The 21,001-nt window shown below is 43.2% G+C and overlaps 1 protein-coding gene across 1 annotated transcript; it reads right to left on the bottom strand.

The window, feature by feature from the left end:
- Positions 1–239: 239 nt before the first annotated feature.
- LOC119271123 (pentatricopeptide repeat-containing protein At3g60050-like) lies at positions 240–2,127 on the bottom strand. The gene has a single exon (XM_037553064.1). The coding sequence runs from the start codon at positions 1,960–1,962 to the stop codon at positions 460–462; it is 1,503 nt and encodes a 500-aa protein (XP_037408961.1). The 5' UTR covers positions 1,963–2,127; the 3' UTR covers positions 240–459.
- Positions 2,128–21,001: the final 18,874 nt, after the last annotated feature.

Raw genomic sequence — 21,001 nt, 5'->3', positions numbered from 1 at the left:
CATTTATATGTTCTGTCGTCATTGAGTAAAACCATATGCTCCATCTTGTACTGTGGATGAATATCTGACACTACAAACAATATTGATGACTAGTGCCCACCATCTGGTTCAGCACTAAAATTAGGAGCAAAACTACTGTGAATACAGCTCAACAAAAGGAAAACGTTTTTTTTGTGTGTAGGAATTAGGACTATTGAAGCAGTGCTAGTTCATTACTCACAAGTCATGACTAGTGCCCACCATCCTGTCCAACTTTATTCTTGCATAAAACAGTTATGGTATACAACATACATTTGTGCACTTCGCTAAATAAGTATCCCCACACAAAATGTGACACGCAAAGTATATAACGATTATAGTGCAATTGGCTACACGGGATACTCCCTTATGACCTCTCTTTCTGAACAGGAAACAACCAAATTACAAGCAACTCTGCATTTTACTATAGGCCCTCTCACCTCAGCATCTTCTATATCCCCCAAACCTTGACAACAAATGAAGATATTGGCCTTTCTTTGTCATGTACTTAATAACATGATTAGCTTCAGAATCCTTTCCAGCATTTCGCAATCTACACACTAAAGTACTATACACTGAGAAGTTTGGTGTGCATCCGTGCAAGTCCATATCCTTCAGCATAGAGCAAGCTTTATCAAACTCACCTACTATGCAAAGCCCGCGTATCATTGAATTGTATGTGTACACATTCGGAAGCTTCCCTCTCACCAACATATCATCAAACAACTTCTGGGCTTCCTCAAATTCTGCGGCTGCCACATAGCCTGTAATCATAACAGTGTAGCAGACAGCATCCGGTTCACACCCTTTCTTCACCATCTCATCAAAGAAATACCTGCAAGCTTCTAGGTTACCAGCACGGCTAAGACCATCTATCAAGTTTGTGAAATGGAGCACACTTGGCACACAACCAACATCACTCATATAGTTCAGTAAATTGAGAGCTGCAAGCGGTTTGTCTCCTTTACCAAGCACATGAAGCAAGAGATTGTAAGTATGAAGGTCAGGCGTAAGCCCATTCTTTCCCATCTCATCAAGCAATCTATGGAACTGATCCAATTTCCCGAGCAAATACTTTGCACGCATGACCACATTGTATGTCAATACATCAGGAGTGTGCCCCTCCGTTACCATTTTCTGGTGAACCCATTCGATCAAAGAGTACTGTTTGATCGTCAGGAGCGTGTGCAATATCGCATTGAACGAACTCCTGAACGGGCGGTAGTTGAAACTACTTGACTTGATGAACCTTTCCACCAGCCTCCGCCTCAACCCAGCCTGCCCACATGTGCATATCAAAATGTGGAATGTACGAGCAGAGACAGGCAGCCCAATCTCCGTCATCTCCTCAAGCAGCCGCCACATCGCCTTAACCTCCCCGCACTCGGCAAAGACCTTCATAACGAGGTTGTACATGCTTGTGTTATGGCGGTACCCATCCTGCTGCCCTGCCCACACGAAGAACTTGTACGCCAGCCTCGGGTACCTCTCCCGGTTGACACTATCAACAGACACAACAAACTTGAACATCACCTGTCTGACCAGCTCGTTGGTCACCTTCAGGTTCATTTCGTCGAGCGCCTTGCGGGCGCTGAACCCCGGGCCATCCTGCAGCAGTACCTTGAGAATCCTATCTGCCAGTCTCAATTCCTCACGGGGCCTCCGCCTGGAACCGGAACCAGAGGACAAATTTTCGGCATCATAGTCGCCGCTCTCCGGCCGGCCGGGCAGGGGCGGCGGCGGCGGCATGCGGAGGAGCACTTCGGGCGTAACGGTCGACGGATCTAGGCCCGCCTCGCCCTCTCTCTCCAGAATGCAGCCATCATCCTGCTGCCCAGTGCCGGGCGCCTCGACACCGGTTCTTGAATCGTCGCCGCATAGGCGGCGGGAAGGCCAGAACAGCCGGGCTACTCGGAGGGGAGGTGCGCGAGCGCCCCGTATCATAAGGAGGTGTCACTCAGGAGCTCGCGCAAAGGCATCTCCCGCGAGCGGCTGTGGGAAACATGGCGCCGAGCTTTGGCTCGTGGGATGGTGACGACCGCAATGGCGGGGAGCGGGGCTTTGGCTCGAGATGGTTTGAGTTGCGGTGTTTGGGGGAAGAGGAGGCGGGAGCGGCGGCGCCAAGAGGAGGAAACGTCGACCATCGAGGTGTTGCCGTCCCGTCGATACACGCTCGTGCCAGATTGGGCCACACGGCCCATGTTGGTCCTAGTCCAAGCCCACTCTAGAGCAACTCTAAACCATCCTAAGGGCTGCTTTAATTTTCATAGAAATTTTGGAGAATTAGAATCCTTAAGAATTTTTCCTAGGTTGGTTGTTTGATTCATAGGATTAAATTCTATTAAAAAAATCTAAAGATTTTTTTACTACCTCTCACGGGATTTCCGGGATCCACTCAAACCTTTTTAAAATAGTCCTTTTGATGCAATCAAACAAACCAAAATCTTGTACGATTGAAATAATCCTTTCTTTTTTTCTATGTTGCAATCGAACGAACCAAAATCTTGTAGGATTGAGATTAACACGACATTTCAATCCTCCTAAAACTTTTTCAGCTCCCGAAAATTCACTCTGAAATCAAAGAGGCCGTGGCCTGGCGCGCGCGTGGGCCGGCCCATATCGCTCCCCCTTCATCAAGTCGGAAGCTTGACTCACTGAATGCGAGATATAGGGGCGCCTGGGCGGGAAAATCCAGCTCCACCTTGAAGGAAATATGCCCTAGAGGCAATAATAAAGTTATTATGTATTTCCTCATATCATGATAAATGTTTATTATTCATGCTAGAATTGTATTAACCGGAAACATAATACATGTGTGAATACATAGACAAACATAGTGTCACTAGTATGCCTCTACTTGACTAGCTCGTTGATCGAAGATGGTTGAGTTTCCTAGCCATAGACATGAGTTGTCATTCGATCAACGGGATCACGTCATTAGGAGAATGATGTGATTGACTTGACCCATTTCGTTAGCTTAGCACTTGATCGTTTAAGTTTACTGCTATTGCTTTCTTCATGACTTATGCATGTTCCTATGACTATGAGATTATGTAACTCCCGAATACCGGAGAAACACTTTGTGTGCTACCAAACGTCACAATGTAACTGGGTGATTATAAAGGCGCTCTACAGGTGTTTCCGATGGTGTTCATGGAGTTAGCATAGATCAAGAATAGGATTTGTCACTCCGATTGTCGGAGAGGCATCTCTGGGCCCTCTCGGTAATGCACATCACTATAAGCCTTGCAAGCAATGTGACTAATGTGTTAGTTGCGGGATGATGCATTATGGAACGAGTAAAGAGACTTGTCGGTAACGAGATTGAACTAGGTATTGAGATACCAACGATCAAATCTCGGGTAAGTAACATACCGATGACAAAGGGAACAACGTATACTGTTATGCGGTTTGACCGATAAAGATCTTCGTAGAATATGTAGGAACCAATATGAGCATCCAGGTTCCGCTATTGGTTATTGACCGAAGACATGTCTTGGTCATGTCTGCATAGTTCTCGAACCCGTAGGGTCCGCACGCTTAAAGTTCTGTGACGATCGGTATTATGAGTTTTTGTGTTTTGATGTACCGAAGGTAGTTCGGAGTCCCGGATATGATCACGGACATGACGAGGAGTCTCGAAATGGCCGAGACGTAAAGATCGATATATTGGATGACTATGTTCAGACACCGAAAGTGTTTCGGGAGGTTTCGGACATTTACCGGAGTACCGGGGGTTACCGGAACCCCCCGGGGAGTATATTGGGCCTTAGTGGGAGAAGAGGAGGGGCGGCCAAGGGCAGCCACGCGCCCCCTCCCCCTCTAGTCCGAATTTGACAAGGAGGGGGGGCGGTGCCCCCCTTTCCTTCTCTTCCTCTCTCCCTTCCTTCTCCTCTCCTACTCCAACTAGGAAAAGAGGGAGTCCTACTCCCGGTGGGAGTAGGACTCCCCCCTTGGCGCGCCCTCCTCCTTGGCCAGCCGGCTCCCCCTAGCTCCTTTATATACGGGGGCAGGGGGCACCCCAGATAGAACAATCTGTTGATCTCTTAGCCGTGTGCGGTGCCCCCCTCCACCATAATACACCTCGGTCATATCATAGCGGTGCTTAGGCGAAGCCCTGCGTCGGTAGCTTCATTAAACATTGCTACCTCTTGAGCACTGCGTTGGTTTTCTCTTGAAGAGGAAAGGATGATGCAGCAAAGTAGTGTAAGTATTTCCCTTAGTTTTTGAGAACCAAGGTATCAATCCAGTAGGAGGCCGCGCACGAGTCCCTCGCACCTACACAAACAAATAAATCCTCGCAACCAACGCGATAAGGGGTTGTCAATCCCTACACGGTCACTTACGAGAGTGAGATCTGATAGATATGATAGGATAATATTTTTGGAATTTTTATGATAAAGAGAAATAAAAGATGCAAGTAAAATAAATGGCAAAGGAAATAACTAAGTATTGGAAGATTAATATGATGGAAGATAGACCCGGGGGCCATAGGTTTCACTAGTGGCTTCTCTCAAGAGCATACGTATTTACGGTGGGTGAACAAATTACTGTTGAGCAATTGACAGAATTGAGCATAGTTATGAGAATATCTAGGTATGATCATGTATATAGGCATCATGTCCGAGACAAGTAGACCGACTCCTGTCTGCATCTACTACTATTACTCCACACATCGACCGCTATCCAGCATGCATCTAGAGTATTAAGTTCAAGAGAATGGAGTAACGCTTTAAGCAAGATGACATGATGTAGAGGGATAAACTCATGCAATATGATATAAACCCCATCTTGTTATCCTCGATGGCAACAATACAATACGTGCCTTGCTGCCCCTACTGTCACTGGGAAAGGACACCGCAAGATTGAACCCAAAGCTAAGCACTTCTCCCATTGCAAGAAAGATCAATCTAGTAGGCCAAACCAAACTGATAATTCGAAGAGACTTGCAAAGATAACCAATCATACATAAAAGAATTCAGAGAAGATTAAAATATTGTTCATAGATAAACTTGATCATAAACCCACAATTCATCGGTCTCAACAAACACACTGCAAAAGAAGATTACATCGAATAGATCTCCACAAGAGAGGGGGAGAACTTTGTATTTAGATCCAAAAAGAGATAAGAAGCCATCTAGCTAATAACTATGGACCGGTAGGTCTAAAGTAAACTACTCACACTTCATCGGAGGGGCTATGGTGTTGATGTAGAAGCCCTCCGTGATCGATGCCCCCTCTGGCGGAGCTCCGGAAAAGGCCCCAAGATGGGATCTCGTGGATACAGAAAGTTACGGCGGTGGAATTAGGGTTTTGACTCTGTATCTGGTAGTTTGGCGGTACATATGTATATATAGGAGGAAGGAGTACGTCGGTGGAGCAACGGGAGGCCCACGAGGGTGGAGGGCGCGCCTGGGAGGGGGTAGGCGCGCCCCCCTACCTCGTGCCTTCCTCGTTGATTGCTTGACGTAGGGTCCAAGTCCTCTGGATCATGTTCATTCCGAAAATCATGTTCCCGAAGGTTTCATTCCGTTTGGACTCCGTTTGATATTATTTTTCTGTGAAACCCTAAAATAGGCAAAAAAACAAGCAATTCTGGGCTGGGCCTCCGGTTAATAGGTTAGTCCCAAAAATAATATAAAAGTGTATAATAAAGCCCAATAATGTCCAAAACGGAATATAATATAGCATGGAACAATCAAAAATTATAGATACGTTGGAGACGTATCAAGCATCCCCAAGCTTAATTCCTGCTCGTCCTCGAGTAAGTAAATGATAAAAACAGAATTTTTGATGTGGAATGCTACTTGGCATAATACTTCAAGCATATTAACTAAGCAATTATGTATCTTCAAAATAACATGGCCAAAGAAAGTTATCCCTACAAAATCATATAGCCTGGCTATGCTCTATCTTCACCACATAAAGTATTTAAATCATGCACAACCCCGATGACAAGCCAAGCAATTGTTTCATACTTTTGGTGTTCTCAAACTTTTTCAATCTTCACGCAATACATGAGCGTGAGCCATGGACATAGCACTTTAGGTGGAATAGAATGGTGGTTGTGGAGGAGACAAAAAAGGGGGAAGATAGTCTCACATCAACTAGGCGTATCAACGGGCTATGGAGATGCCCATCAATAGATATCAATGTGTGTGAGTAGGGATTGCCATGCAACGGATGCACTAGAGCTATAAGTATATGAAAGCTCAACAAAAGGAACTAAGTGGGTGTGCATCCAACTCGCTTGCTCACGAAGACCTAGGGCATTTTGAGGAAGCCCATCATTGGAATATACAAGCCAAGTTCTATAATGAAAAATTCCCACTAGTATATGAAAGCGATAACATAGGAGACTCTCTATTATGAAGATCATGGTGCTACTTTGAAGCACACGTGTGGTAAAAGGATAGTAGCATTGTCCCTTCTCTCTTTTTCTCTCATATTTTTTTGGGCCTTTTTATGGCCTCTTTTTTTCGTCCGGAGTCTCATCCCGACTTGCGGGGGAATCATTGTCTCCATCATCCTTTCCTCACTTGGGACAAGGCTCTAAAAATGATGATCATCACACTTTTATTTACTTACAACTCAACAATTACAACTCAATACTTAGAACAAAATATGACTCTATGTGAATGCCTCCGGCGATGTATCGGGATATGCAATGAATCAAGAGTGACATGTATGAAAGAATTATGAACAGTGGCTTTGCCACAAATACAATGTCAACTACATGATCATGTAAAGCAATATGACAATGATGGAGCGTGTCATAGTAAACGGAACGATGGAAAGTTGCATGGCAATATATCTCAGAATGGCTATGGAAATGCCATGATAGGTAGGTATGGTGGCTGTTTTGAGGAAGGTATATGGTGGGTGTATGATACCGGCGAAAGGTGCGCGGTATTAGAGAGGCTAGCAATTGTGGAAGAAAGAAAAGTGCGTATGATCCATGGACTCAACCTTAGTCATAAAGAACTCATGTACTTATTGCAAAAATCTAGTTATCAAAGCAAAGTATTACACGCATGCTCCTAGGGGGATAGATTGGTAGGTAAAGACCATCGCTCATCCTCGACCGCCACTCATAAGGAAGACAATCAATAAATAAATCATGCTCCGACTTCATCACATAACGGTTCACCATACGTGCATGCTATGGGAATCACAAACTTTAACACAAGTATTTCTCAAATCCACAACTACTCGACTAGCATGACTCTAATATTACCATCTCCATATCTCAAAACAATTATCAAGTATCAAACTTCTCATAGTATTCAACACACTCATAAGAATTTTTTTATTAATCTTGAATGCCTAACATAATTAAAGCAAATTACCATGCTGTTTTGTAGGACTCTCAAAATAATATAAGTGAAGCATGAGAGAACAATAGTTGCTATAAAATAAATCCACCGACGTGCTCTAAAAGATATAAGTGAAGCACTAGAGCAAAAACTATATAACTCAAAAGATATAAGTGAAGCACATAGAGTATTCTAACAATTTCCGAATCATGTGTGTCTCTCTCAAAAGGTGTGTACAGCAAGGATGGTTGTGGAAAACTAACAAATAAAGACTCAAATAATACAAGACGCTCCAAGAAAAACACATATCATGTAGTAAATAAAAATATAGCTCCAAGTAAAGTTACCGATGGAAGTAGACGAAAGAGGGGATGCCTTCCGGGGCATCCCCAAGCTTTGGAGTTTAGGTGTCCTTAGATTATCTTGGGGTGCCATGGGCATCCCCAAGCTTAGGCTCTTTCCACTCCCTATTCCATAATCCATCGAATCTTTTACCCAAAACTTGAAAACTTCACAACACAAAACTTAAAGTAGAAAATCTCGTGAGCTCCGTTAGCGAAACAAAACAAAACACCACTTCAAGGTACTGTAATGAACTTATTCTTTATTTATATTGGTGTTAAACCTACTGCATTCCAACTTCTCTATGGTTTATAAACTATTTTACTAGCCATAGATTCATCAAAATAAGCAAACAACACACGAAAAACAGAATCTGTCAAAAACAGAACAGTCTGTAGTAATCTGTAGTAACGCAAGATCTGGAACCCCAAAAATTCTAAAATAAATTGCTGGACGTGAGGAATTTATCTATTAATCATCTGAAAAAATAATTAACTAAATATAACTTTCCAAATAAAAATGGCAGCAATTCTTGTGAGCGCTAAAGTTTCTGTTTTTTACAGCAAGATTAAAAAGACTTTCCCCAAGTCTTCCCAACGGTTCTACTTGGCACAAACACTAATTAAACACAAAAAACACAACCAAAACAGAGGCTAGATAAATTATTTGTTACCAAACAGGAGCAAAAGTCAAGGAATAAAAATAAAATTAGGTTGCCTCCCAACAAGCGCTATCGTTTAACGCCCCTAGCTAGGCATAAAAGCAAGGATAGATCTAGGTATTGCCATAATAATAAGATAGATCATTAAAACTCATTTCATATTCTCTACATTCGGCAACAAGTTTTCTTTGAGGCAAGAAAAAGTAATCAAAAGGGCTAAATTTAAAGGGACAAAAGTCCCCTAGATCAACTTTGGGAGGTATAGGTGTTGGGGAACATAGTAATTTCAAAAAAATTCCTACGCACACGCAAGATCATGGTGATGCACAGCAACGGGAGGGGAGAGTGTTGTCTATGTACCCTCGTAGACCGGAAGCGGAAGCGTTATAACAACGCGGTTGATGTAGTCGTACGTCTTCACGGCCCGACCGATCAAGCACCGAAACTACGGCACCTCCGAGTTTTTGCACACGTTCAGCTCGATGACGATCCCCGGACTCCGATCCAGCAAAGTGTCGGGGATGAGTTCCGTCAGCACGACGGCGTGGTGACGATCGTGATGTTCTACCGTCGCAAGGCTTCGCCTAAGCACCACTACAATATTATCGAGGATTATGGTGGAGGGGGGCACCGCACACGGCTAAGAGATCAATGATCAATTGTTGTGTCTCTGGGGTGCCCCCCTGCCCCCGTATATAAAGGAGTGGAGGAGGGGGCCAGCCAAGGAGGGTGGCGCGCCCAAGGGGGGAGTCCAACTCCCATCGGGAGTAGGACTCCCCTTTTTCCTATTAGGAGTAGGAGAGGGAAGGAAGAGGAAGGAGGGAGGAAGGAAAGGGGAGGGTCCCTCCCAATTTGGATTGGGCTTGGGGGGGGGCGCCCCTCCCTTGCTCCTTTCCCCTCCTTTTCACTAAGGCCCAATAAGGCCCATATACCTCCCGGGGGGTTCCGATAACCTCTCGGTGATCCGGTATTGTCCCAATCTTACCCGGAACCTTTCCGGTGTCCAAATATAGTCGTCCAATATATCGATCTTTATGTCTCGACCATTTCAAGACTCCTCGTCAAGTCCGTGATCACATCCGGGACTCCGAACAATCTTCGGTACATCAAAATATATAAACTCATAATGAAATTGTCATCATAACGTTAAGCGTGCGGACCCTACGGGTTCGAGAACAATGTAGACATGACCGAGACACGTCTCCGGTCAATAACCAATAGCGGAACCTGGATGCTCATATTGGCTCCTACATATTCTACGAAGATCTTTATCGGTCAGACCGCATAACAACATACGTTGTTCCCTTTGTCATCGGTATGTTACTTGCCCGAGATTCGATCGTCGGTATCTCAATACCTAGTTCAATCTCGTTACCGGCAAGTCTCTTTACTCGTTCCATAATACATCATCTTGCAACTAACTTATTAGTTGCATTGCTTGCAAGGCTTAAGTGATGTGTATTACCGAGAGGGCCCAGAGATACCTCTCCGACAATCGGAGCGACAAATCCTAATCTCGAAATACGCCAACCCAACATGTACCTTTGGAGACACCTGTAGAGCACCTTTATAATCATCCAGTTACGTTGTGACGTTTGGTAGCACACAAAGTGTTCCTCCGGTAAATGGGAGTTGCATAATCTCATAGTCATAGGAACATGTATAAGTCATGAAGAAAGCAATAGCAACATACTAAACAATCGGGTGCTAAGCTAATGGAATGGGTCATGTTAATCACATCATTCTCCTAATGATGTGATCCCATTAATCAAATGACAACTCATGTCTATGGTTAGGAAACATAACCATCTTTGATCAACGAGCTAGTCAAGTAGAGGCATACTAGTGACACTCTGTTTGTCTATGTATTCACACATGTATTATGTTTCCGGTTAATACAATTCTAACATGAATAATAAACATTTATCATGATATAAGGAAATAAATAATAACTTTATTATTGCCTCTAGGGCATATTTCCTTCAGTCTCCCACTTTCACTAGAGTCAATAATCTAGTTCACATCGACATGTGTTTTAACATCAATAGTTCACATCACCATGTGATTAACACCCATAGTTCACATCGTCATGTGACCAACACCCAAAGGGTTTACTAGAGTCAACAATCTAGTTCACATCGCTATGTGATTAATACCCAAAGAGTACTGAGGTGTGATCATGTTTTGCTTGTGAGAGAAGTTTAGTCAATGGGTCTGCCACATTCAGATCCGTAAGTATTTTGCAAATTTCTATGTCAACAATGCTCTGCACGGAGCTACTCTAGCTAATTGCTCCCACTTTCAATATGTATCCAGATTGAGACTTAGAGTCATCTGGATCAGTGTCAAAACTTGTATCGACGTAACCCTTTACAATAAACCTTTTGTCACCTCCATAATCGAGAAACATATCCTTATTCTGTTGGGGAACGTAGTAATTTCAAAAAAATTCCTACGCACACGCAAGATCATGGTGATGCATAGCAACGAGAGGGGAGAGTGTTGTCTACGTACCCTCGTAGACCGACAACAGAAGCATTATGACAACGCGGTTGATGTAGTCATACGTCTTCACGGCCCGACCGATCAAGCACCGAAACTACGGCACCTCCGAGTTCTAGCACACGTTCAGCTCGATGACGATCCCCGGACTCCGATCCAGCAAAGTGTCGGGGAAGAGTTCCGTCAGCACGACGGCGTGGTGACGATCTTGATGTTCTACTGTCGCAGGGCTTCGCCTAAGCACCACTACAATATTATCGAGGACTATGGTGGAAGGGGGCACCGCACACGGCTAAGAGAACGATCTTGAAGATCAACTTGTGTGTGTAGGGGTGCCCCCTGCCCCCGTATATAAAGGAGCAAGGGGAGGAGGCCGGCCGGCCCTAGTGGCGCGCCAAGGAGGAGTCCTCCTCCTAGTAGGAGTAGGACTCCTACTAGGAGGGGGAAAGGAAGTGGGGAGGGAGAACGAAAGGGGGGCGCCGCCCCCCCCCCTCTCCTAGTCCAATTCGGACCAGGGGGGAGGAGGCGCGCGGCCCACCCTGGCTTCCCTTCTCTCTCTCCACTAAGGCCCATATGGCCCATTACTTCTCCCGGGGGGTTCCGGTAACCCTCCGGCACTCCGGTTTTCTCCAAAATCACCCGAAACACTTCCGGTGTCCGAATATAGCCGTCCAATATATCAATCTTTATGTCTCGACCATTTCGAGACTCCTCGTTATGTCCGTGATCACATCCAGGACTCCGAACTAACTTCGGTACATCAAAAACTCATAAACTCATATAATTGTCATCGAAACCTTAAGCATGTGGACCGTACGGGTTCGAGAACAATGTAGACATGACCGAGACATGTCTCCGGTCAATAACCAATAGCGGAACCTGGATGCTCATATTGGCTCCCACATATTCTACAAAGATCTTTATTGGTCAGACCGCATAACAACATACGTTGTTCCCTTTGTCATCGGTATGTTACTTGCCCAAGATTCGATCGTCGGTATCTCAATACCTAGTTCAATCTCGTTACCGGCAAGTCTCTTTACTCATTTCGTAATACATCATCTCGCAACTAACTCATTAGTTGCAATGCTTGCAAGGCTTATGTGATGTGCATTACCGAGAGGGCCTAGAGATACCTCTCCGACAATCGGAGTGACAAATCCTAATCTCGAAATACGCCAACCCAACATGTACCTTTGGAGATACCTGTAGAGCTCCTTTATAATCACCCAGTTACGTTGTGACGTTTGGTAGCACAGAAAGTGTTCCTCCGGTAAATGGGAGTTGCATAATCTCATAGTCATAGGAACATGTATAAGTCATGAAGAAATAAATAGCAACATACTAAACGATCGAGTGCTAAGCTAACGGAATGGGTCAAGTCAATCACATCATTCTCCTAATGATGTGATCCCGTTAATCAAATAATAACTCTTTGTCTATGGTTAGGAAACATAACCATCTTTGATCAACGAGCTAGTCAAGTAGAGGCATACTAGTGACACTCTGTCTGTCTATGTATTCACACATGTATTATATTTCCGGTTAATACAATTCTAGCATGAATAATAAACATTTATCATGAAATAAGGAAATAAATAATAACTTTATTATTGCCTCTAGGGCATATTTCCTTCATATTCCACTAAGGATAATTTTGACCAATGTCCAGTGATCTACTCCTAGATCACTATTGTACTCCTTTTCCAAACTCAGGGCAGGATATACAATAGGTCTGGTACACAGCATGGCATACTTTATAGAACCTATGGCTGAGGCATAGGGAATGACTTTCATTCTCTCTCTATCCTCTGCCATGGTCGGGTTTTGAGTCTTACTCAACTTCACACCTTGTAACACAGGCAAGAACTCCTTCTTCGATTGTTCCATTTTGAACTACTTCAAAATCTTGTCAAGGTATGTACTCATTGAAAAAACTTATCAAGCGTCTTGATCTATATCTATAGATCTTGATGCTCAATATGTAAGCAGCTTCACCGAGGTCTTTCTTTGAAAAAAAAATCCTTTCAAACATTCTTTATGCTTTGCAGAATAATTCTACATCATCTCCGATCAACAATATGTCATACACCCTGTTCAAGAATTCATCCGATTAACCAGTTAACTTGCCGATTAATCCCTACTCATAGGGTCCCCGAGTAGCCGATTACCCGATAAATCACCCGATTAATTGATTAAATGGCCGATTAACTTGCCGATTAGCCTATTAATCCCCTACTCACCAGCCGACCAAGCAGCTACCAGTTAACAATTTCCTCAACAATGGTCATACATATACTTATCAGAAATGCTGTAGTGCTCCCACTTACTTTCTTGTAAATACAGGCTTCACCGCAAGTCTGTATAAAACTATATGCTTTGATCAACTTATCAAAGCGTGTATTCCAACTCTGAGATGCTTGCACCAGTCCATAGATGGATCACTGGAGCTTGCATATTTTGTTACTACCTTTAGGATTGACAAAACCTTTTGGTTGCATCATATACAACTTTTCTTTAATAAATCTATTAAGGAATGCAGTTTTGTTTATCCATTTGCCAGATTTCATAAAATGCGGCAATTGCTAACATGATTCGGACAGACTTAAGCATAGATACGAGTGAGAAATTCTCATCGTAGTCAACACCTTGAACCTGTCAAAAACCTTTTTGCGACAATTCTAGGCTTTGTAGATAGTAACAATACTATCAGCGTCTGTCTTCCTCTTGAAGATCCATTTATTCTCAATGGCTCGCCGATCAATGGGCAAGTCAATCAAAGTCCATACTTTGTTCTCATACATGGATCTCATCTCAGATTTCATGGCCTCAAGCCATTTAGCAGAATCTGGGCTCATCATCGCTTCCTCATAGTTCGTAGGCTCGTCATGGTCAAGTAACATGACCTCCAGAACAGGATTACTGTACCACTCTGGTGCGGATCTCACTCTGGTTTACCTACGAGATTCGGTAGTAACTTGATCTGAAGTTACATGATCATCATCATTAGCTTCCTCACTAATTGGTGTAGTAGTCACAGGAACAGATTTCTATGATGAACTACTTTCTAATAAGGGAGAAGGTACAATTACCTTATCAAGTTCTACTTTCCTCCCACTCACTTCTTTCGAGAGAAACTCCTTCTCTAGAAAGTATCCATTCTCAGCAACGAATGTCTTGCCTTTGGATCTGTGATAGAAGGTGTACCCAATTGTCTCCTTTGGGTATCCTTTGAAGACACATTTCTCCGATTTGGGTTTGAGCTTATCAGGATGAAACTTTTTCTTATAAGCATCGCAACCCCAAACTTTAAGAAACGACAACTTTGGTTTCTTGCCAAACCACAGTTCATACGGTGTCATCTCCACGGATTTAGATGGTGCCCTATTTAATGTGAATGTAGCTGTCTCTAATGCATAACCCCAAAACGATAGCGGTAAATCAGTAAGAGACGTCATAGATCGCACCATATCTAATAAAGTATGGTTACGACGTTCGGACACACCATTACACTGTGGTGTTCCAGGTGGCGTGAGTAGTGAAACTATTTCATATTGTTTTAACTAAAGGCCAAACTCATAACTCAAATATTTTACCTATGCGATCATATCGTAGAAACTTTTATTTTCTTGTTACGATGATTCTCCACTTCACTCTGAAATTCTTTGAACTTTTCAAATATTTCAGACTTGTGTTTCATCAAGAAGATATACTCATATCTGCTCAAATCATCTGTGAAGATCAGAAAAGAATGATACTTGCCGTGAGCCTTAACACTCATCGGACCGCATACATCAGTATGTATTATTTCCAATAAGTCAGTTGCTCGCTCCATTGTTTCGGAGAACGGAGTCTTAGTCATCTTGCCCATGAGGCATGGTTCGCAAGCATCAACTGATTCATAATCAAGTGATTCCAAAAGCCCATCAGCATGGAGTTTCTTCATGCGCTTTACACCAATATGACCTAAACGGTAGTGCCACAAATAAGTTGCACTATCATTATTAACTTTGCATCTTTTGGCTTCAATATTATGAGAATGTGTATCACCACAATCGAGATCCAACAAACCATTTTCATTGGGTGTATGACCATAGAAGGTTTTATTCATGTAAACAAAACAACAATTTATTCTCTTACTTAAATGAATAACCGTATTGCAACAAACATGATCAAATCATATTCATGCTCAACGCAAACACCAAATAACACTTATTTAGGTTCAACACTAATCCCGAAAGTATAGGGAGTGTGCGATGATGATCATATCAATCTTGGAACTACTTCCAACACACATCGTCACTTCACCCTTAACTAGTCTCTGTTCATTCTGCAACTCCCATTTCGAGTTACTACTCTCAGCAATTGAACCAGTATCAAATACCGAGGGGTTGCTACGAACACTAGTAAAATACACATCAATGATCTGTATATCAAATATACCTTTGTTCACTTTGCCATCCTTCTTATCCGCCAAATACTTGGGGCAGTTCCGCTTCCAGTGACCAGTCCCTTTGAAGTAGAAGCACTTAGTCTCAGGCTTAGGACCAGACTTGGGCTTCTTCACTTGAGCAGCAATTTGCTTGCCGTTCTTCTTGAAGTTCTCTTTCTTTCCCTTTGCCCTTTTCTTAAAACTAGTGGTCTTGTTAATCATCAACACTTGATGCTCTTTCTTGATTTCTACCTTCATCGATTTCATCATCATGAAAAGCTCGGGAATCGTTTTCATCATCCCTTGTATACTATAGTTCATCACGAAGTTCTACTAACTTGGTGATGGTGACTAGAGAATTCTGTCAATCACTATTTTATCTGGAAGATTAACTCCCACTTGATTCAAGCGATTGTAGTACCCAGACAATCTGAGCACATGCTCACTGCTTGAGCTATTCTCCTCCATCTTTTAGCTATAGAACTTGTTGGAGACTTCATATCTCTCAACTCGGGTATTTGCTTGAAATATTAACTTCAACTCCTGGAACATCTCATATGGTCCATGACATTCAAAACGTCTTTGAAGTCCCGATTCTAAGCCGTTTAAGCATGGTGCACTAAACTATCAAGTAGTCATCATATTGAGCTAGCCCAACGTTCATAACGTCTGCATCTGCTCCTGCAATAGGTCTGTCACCTAGCGGTGCATTAAGGACATAATTCTTCTGTGCAGCAATGAGGATAATCCTCAGATCACGGATCCAATCCGCATCATTGCTACTAACATCTTTCAACTTAGTTTTCTCTAGGAACATATCAAAAATAAAACAGGGGAGCTAAACGCGAGCTATTGATCTACAACATAGATATGCTAATACTACCAGGACTAAGTTCATGATAAATTTAAGTTCAATTAATCATATTACTTAAGAACTCCCACTTAGAAAGACATCCCTCTAATCTTCTAAGTGATCGTGATCCAAATCAACTAAACCATAATCGATCATCACGTGAAATGGAGTAGTTTTCAATGGTGAACATCACTATGTTGATCATATCTACTATATGATTCACGCTTGACCTTTTGGTCTTAGTGTTCCGAGGCCATATCTGCATATGCTAGGCTCGTCAAGTTTAACCTGAGTATTCTGCGTGTGCAAAACTGGCTTGCACCCGTTGTAGATGGACGTAGAGCTTATCACACCCGATCATCACGTGGTGTCTGGGCACGACGAACTTTGGCAACGGTGCATACTCAGGGAGAACACTTTTATCTTGAAATTTAGTGAGAGATCATCTTATAATGCTACCGTCAATCAAAGCAAGATAAGATGCATAAAAGATAAACATCACATGCAATCAATATAAGTGATATGATATGGCCATCATCATCTTGTGCTTGTGATCTCCATCTCCGAAGCATTGTCATGATCACCATCGTCACCGGCGCGACACCTTGATCTCCATCGTAGCATCATTGTCGTCTCGCCAATCTTATGCTTCTACGACTATCGCTACCGCTTAGTGATAAAGTAAAGCATTACAGGGCGATTGCATTGCATACAATAAAGCGACAACCATATGGCTCCTGCTAGTTGCCGATAACTTGGTTACAAAAACATGATCATCTCATACAATAAAATTTAGCATCATGCCTTGACCATATCACATCACAACATGCCCTGCAAAAACAAGTTAGATGTCCTCTACTTTGTTTGTTGTAAGTTTTACGTGGCTGCTACGGGCTTAGCAAGAACCAATCTTACCTACGCATCAAAAACCACAACGATAGTTTGTCAAGTTGGTGCTGTTTAAACCTTCGCAAGGACCGGGTGTAGCCACACTCGGTTCAACTAAAGTTGGAGAAACTGACACCCGCCAGCCACCTGTGTGCAAAGCACGTCAGTAGAACCAGTCTCGCGTAAGCGTACGCGTAATGTCGGTCAGGGCTGCTTCATCCAACAATACCGCCGAACCAAAGTATGACATGCTGGTAAGCAGTATGACTTATATCGCCCACAACTCACTTGTGTTCTACTCATGCATATAACATCAACACATAAAACCTAGGCTCGGGTGCCACTGTTGGGGAACGTAGTAATTTCAAAAAAATTCCTACGCACACGCAAGATCATGGTGATGCACAGCAACAAGAGGGGAGAGTGTTGTCTACGTACCCTCGTAGACCGGAAGCGGAAGCGTTATAACAACGCGGTTGATGTAGCCGTACGTCTTCACGGCCCGACCGATCAATCACCGAAACTACGGCACCTCCGAGTTTTTGCACACGTTCAGCTCGATGACGATCCCCGGACTCCGATCCAGCAGTGTCGGGGATGAGTTCTGTCAGCACGACGGCGTGGTGATGATCTTGATGTTCTACCGTCGCAGGGCTTCGCCTAAGCACCGCTATAATATTATCGAGGATTATGGTGGAGGGGGCCACCGCACACGGCTAAGAGATCAATGATCAATTGTTGTGTCTCTGGGGTGCCCCCCTGCCCCCGTATATAAAGGAGTGGAGGAGGGGGCCGGCCAAGGAGGGTGGCGCGCCCAAGGGGGGAGTCCAACTCCCACGGGAGTAGGACTCCCCTTTTTCCTATTAGGAGTAGGAGAGGGAAGGAAGAGGAAGGAAAGGGGGGGGGGACGGCCCCCCTCCCAATTCGGATTGGGCCTGGGGGGGCACCCCTCCCTTGCTCCTTTCCCCTCCTTTCCACTAAGGCCCAATAAGGCCCATATACCTCCCGGGGGGTTCCGATAACCTCTCGGTGATCCGGTATTGTCCCAATCTTACCCGGAACCTTTCCGGTGTCCAAATATAGTCGTCCAATATATCAATCTTTATGTCTCGACCATTTCGAGACTCCTCGTCAAGTCCGTGATCACATCCGGGACTCCGAACAATCTTCGGTACATCAAAATATATAAACTCATAATGAAACTGTCATCGTAATGTTAAGCGTGCGGACCCTACGGGTTCGAGAACAATGTAGACATGACAGAGACATGTCTCCGGTCAATAACCAATAGCGGAACCTGGATGCTCATATTGGCTCCTACATATTCTACGAAGATCTTTATCGGTCAGACCGCATAACAACATACATTGTTCCCTTTATCATCGGTATGTTACTTGCCCGAGATTCGATCGTCGGTATCTCAATACCTAGTTCAATCTCGTTACCGGCAAGTCTCTTTACTCGTTCCGTAATACATCATCTTGCAACTAACTTATTAGTTGCATTGCTTGCAAGGCTTAAGTGATGTGTATTACCGAGAGGGCCCAGAGATACCTCTCCGACAATCGGAGCGACAAATCCTAATCTCGAAATACGCCAACCCAACATGTACCTTTGGAGACACCTGTAGAGCACCTTTATAATCACCCAGTTACGTTGTGACGTTTGGTAGCACACAAAGTGTTCTCCGGTAAACGGGAGTTGCATAATCTCATAGTCATAGGAACATGTATAAGTCATGAAGAAAGCAATAGCAACATACTAAACGAGCGGGTGCTAAGCTAATGGAATGGGTCATGTCAATCACATCATTCTCCTAATGATGTGATCCCGTTAATCAAATGACAACTCATGTCTATGGTTAGGAAACATAACCATCTTTGATCAACGAGCTAGTCAAGTAGAGGCATACTAGTGACACTCTGTTTGTCTATGTATTCACACATGTATTATGTTTCCGGTTAATACAATTCTAGCATGAATAATAAACATTTATCATGATATAAGTAAATAAATAATAACTTTATTATTGCCTCTAGGGCATATTTCCTTCAATAGGTTCCTCTCTTGGCCCTTCTTATTGCACAACTAATTCATCATTGTAAGCATTCTTTTGACAGAACTTTGTGAGCCTATACTCAAGAGAATATCCTAGTTCATTATTTCGAATAGCCAAATCATCATTAAGTTCAGAAATTCTATCAACTAGAACATTGGTAGGAACCCTTTTTCTAAGATTTTCATTGAAAGCAACATAGTCTAGAGATTGAAAATGCATTATTTCTTCTTGATAAAAAAGGATAGCCTCTATAGGAGGACGGCAAGCGTCCACCCTATAATGCGCAAAGATTTCTTTGGCCTCTTTTATTATGAATCTAAACTCATGAGCCAAAAAGATAGTAGCGGCATCTTCACTAGGAAGGCAGGCGAATTGATCTTTCATGACAAGATTCAACAAAGCAGCATTGATTTCACAAGATTCAGTATCGGTAAGAGGAGCAATCGAAGTGCTAAGGAAATCATTGTTGTTGGTATTGGTGAAGTCACACAATTTTGTATTATCTTGAGCCATCGTGACAAGCAAGCAATCCAACACACAAGCAAACAAGAGACGGGCAAAAAGAAGCAAATAGAGAAAGAGAGGGAGGATGGAGAGAGAGGGCGAATAAAACGGCAAGGGTGAAGTGGGGGAGAGGAAAACGAGAGGAAAATGGCAAATAATGTAATGCGGGAGATAAGGGTTTGTGATGGGTACTTGGTATGTCTTGACTTGCAACGGCTCCACAAGTGACTCGTTGTCGGGAGTCAAATCTTGGCTTGTCTTGCGTGAACCTCCCCAGCAACGGCGCCAGAAATCCTTCTTGGTACCTCTTGAGCACTGCGTTGGTTTCCCTTGAAGAGGAAAGGGTGATGCAACAAAGTAGCGTAAGTATTTCCCTCAGTTTTTGAGAACCAAGGTATCAATCCAGTAGGAGGCCGCGCACGAGTCCCTCGCACCTACACAAACAAATAAATCCTTGTAACCAACACGATAAGGGGTTGTCAATCCCTACAGGGTCACTTGCGAGAGTGAGATCTGATAGGATAATATTTTTGGTATTTTTATGATAAAGAGAAATAAAATATGCAAGTAAAATAAATGGTAAAGGAAATAACTAAGTATTGGAAGATTAATATGATGGAAGATAGACCCGGGGCCATAGGTTTCACTAGTGGCTTCTCTCAAGAGCATAAGTATTTACGGTGGGTGAACAAATTACTATTGAGCAATTGACAGAATTGAGCATAGTTATGAGAATATCTAGGTATGATCATGTATATAGGCATCACGTCCGAGACAAGTAGACCAACTCCTGCCTGCATCTACTACTATTACTCCACACATCGACTGTTATCCAGCATGCATCTAGAGTATTAAGTTCAAGAGAACAGAGTAACGTTAAGCAAGATGACATGATGTAGAGGGATAAACTCATGCAATATGATATAAACCCCATCTTGTTATCCTCGATGGCAACAATACAATATGTGCCTTGCTGCCCCTACTGTCACTGGGAAAGGACACCACAAGATTGAACCCAAAGCTAAGCACTTCTCCCATTGCAAGAAAGATCAATCTAGTAGGCCAAACCAAACTGATAATTCTAAGAGACTTGCAAAGATAACCAATCATACATAAAAGAATTCAGAGAAGATTAAAATATTGTTCATAGATAAACTTGATCATAAACCCATAATTCATCGGTCTCAACAAACACACCGCAAAAGAAGATTACATCGAATAGATCTCCACAAGAGAGGGGGAGAACTTTGTATTGAGATCCAAAAAGAGAGAAGAAGCCATCTAGCTAATAACTATGGACCCGTAGGTCTGAAGTAAACTACTGACACTTCATTGGAGGGGCTATGATGTCGATGTAGAAGCCCTCCGTGATTGATGCCCCCTCCGGCAAAGCTCCGGAAAAGGCCCCAAGATGGGATCTCATGGA

The sequence above is a fragment of the Triticum dicoccoides genome, chromosome 1A (genome assembly GCF_002162155.2).
Source record: "Triticum dicoccoides isolate Atlit2015 ecotype Zavitan chromosome 1A, WEW_v2.0, whole genome shotgun sequence".
In the NCBI taxonomy this organism is placed as follows: Eukaryota; Viridiplantae; Streptophyta; class Magnoliopsida; order Poales; family Poaceae; genus Triticum; species Triticum dicoccoides.
Note: the sequence above shows the minus strand (reverse complement) of the source record. Positions and strands in the feature narration are given on the sequence as shown.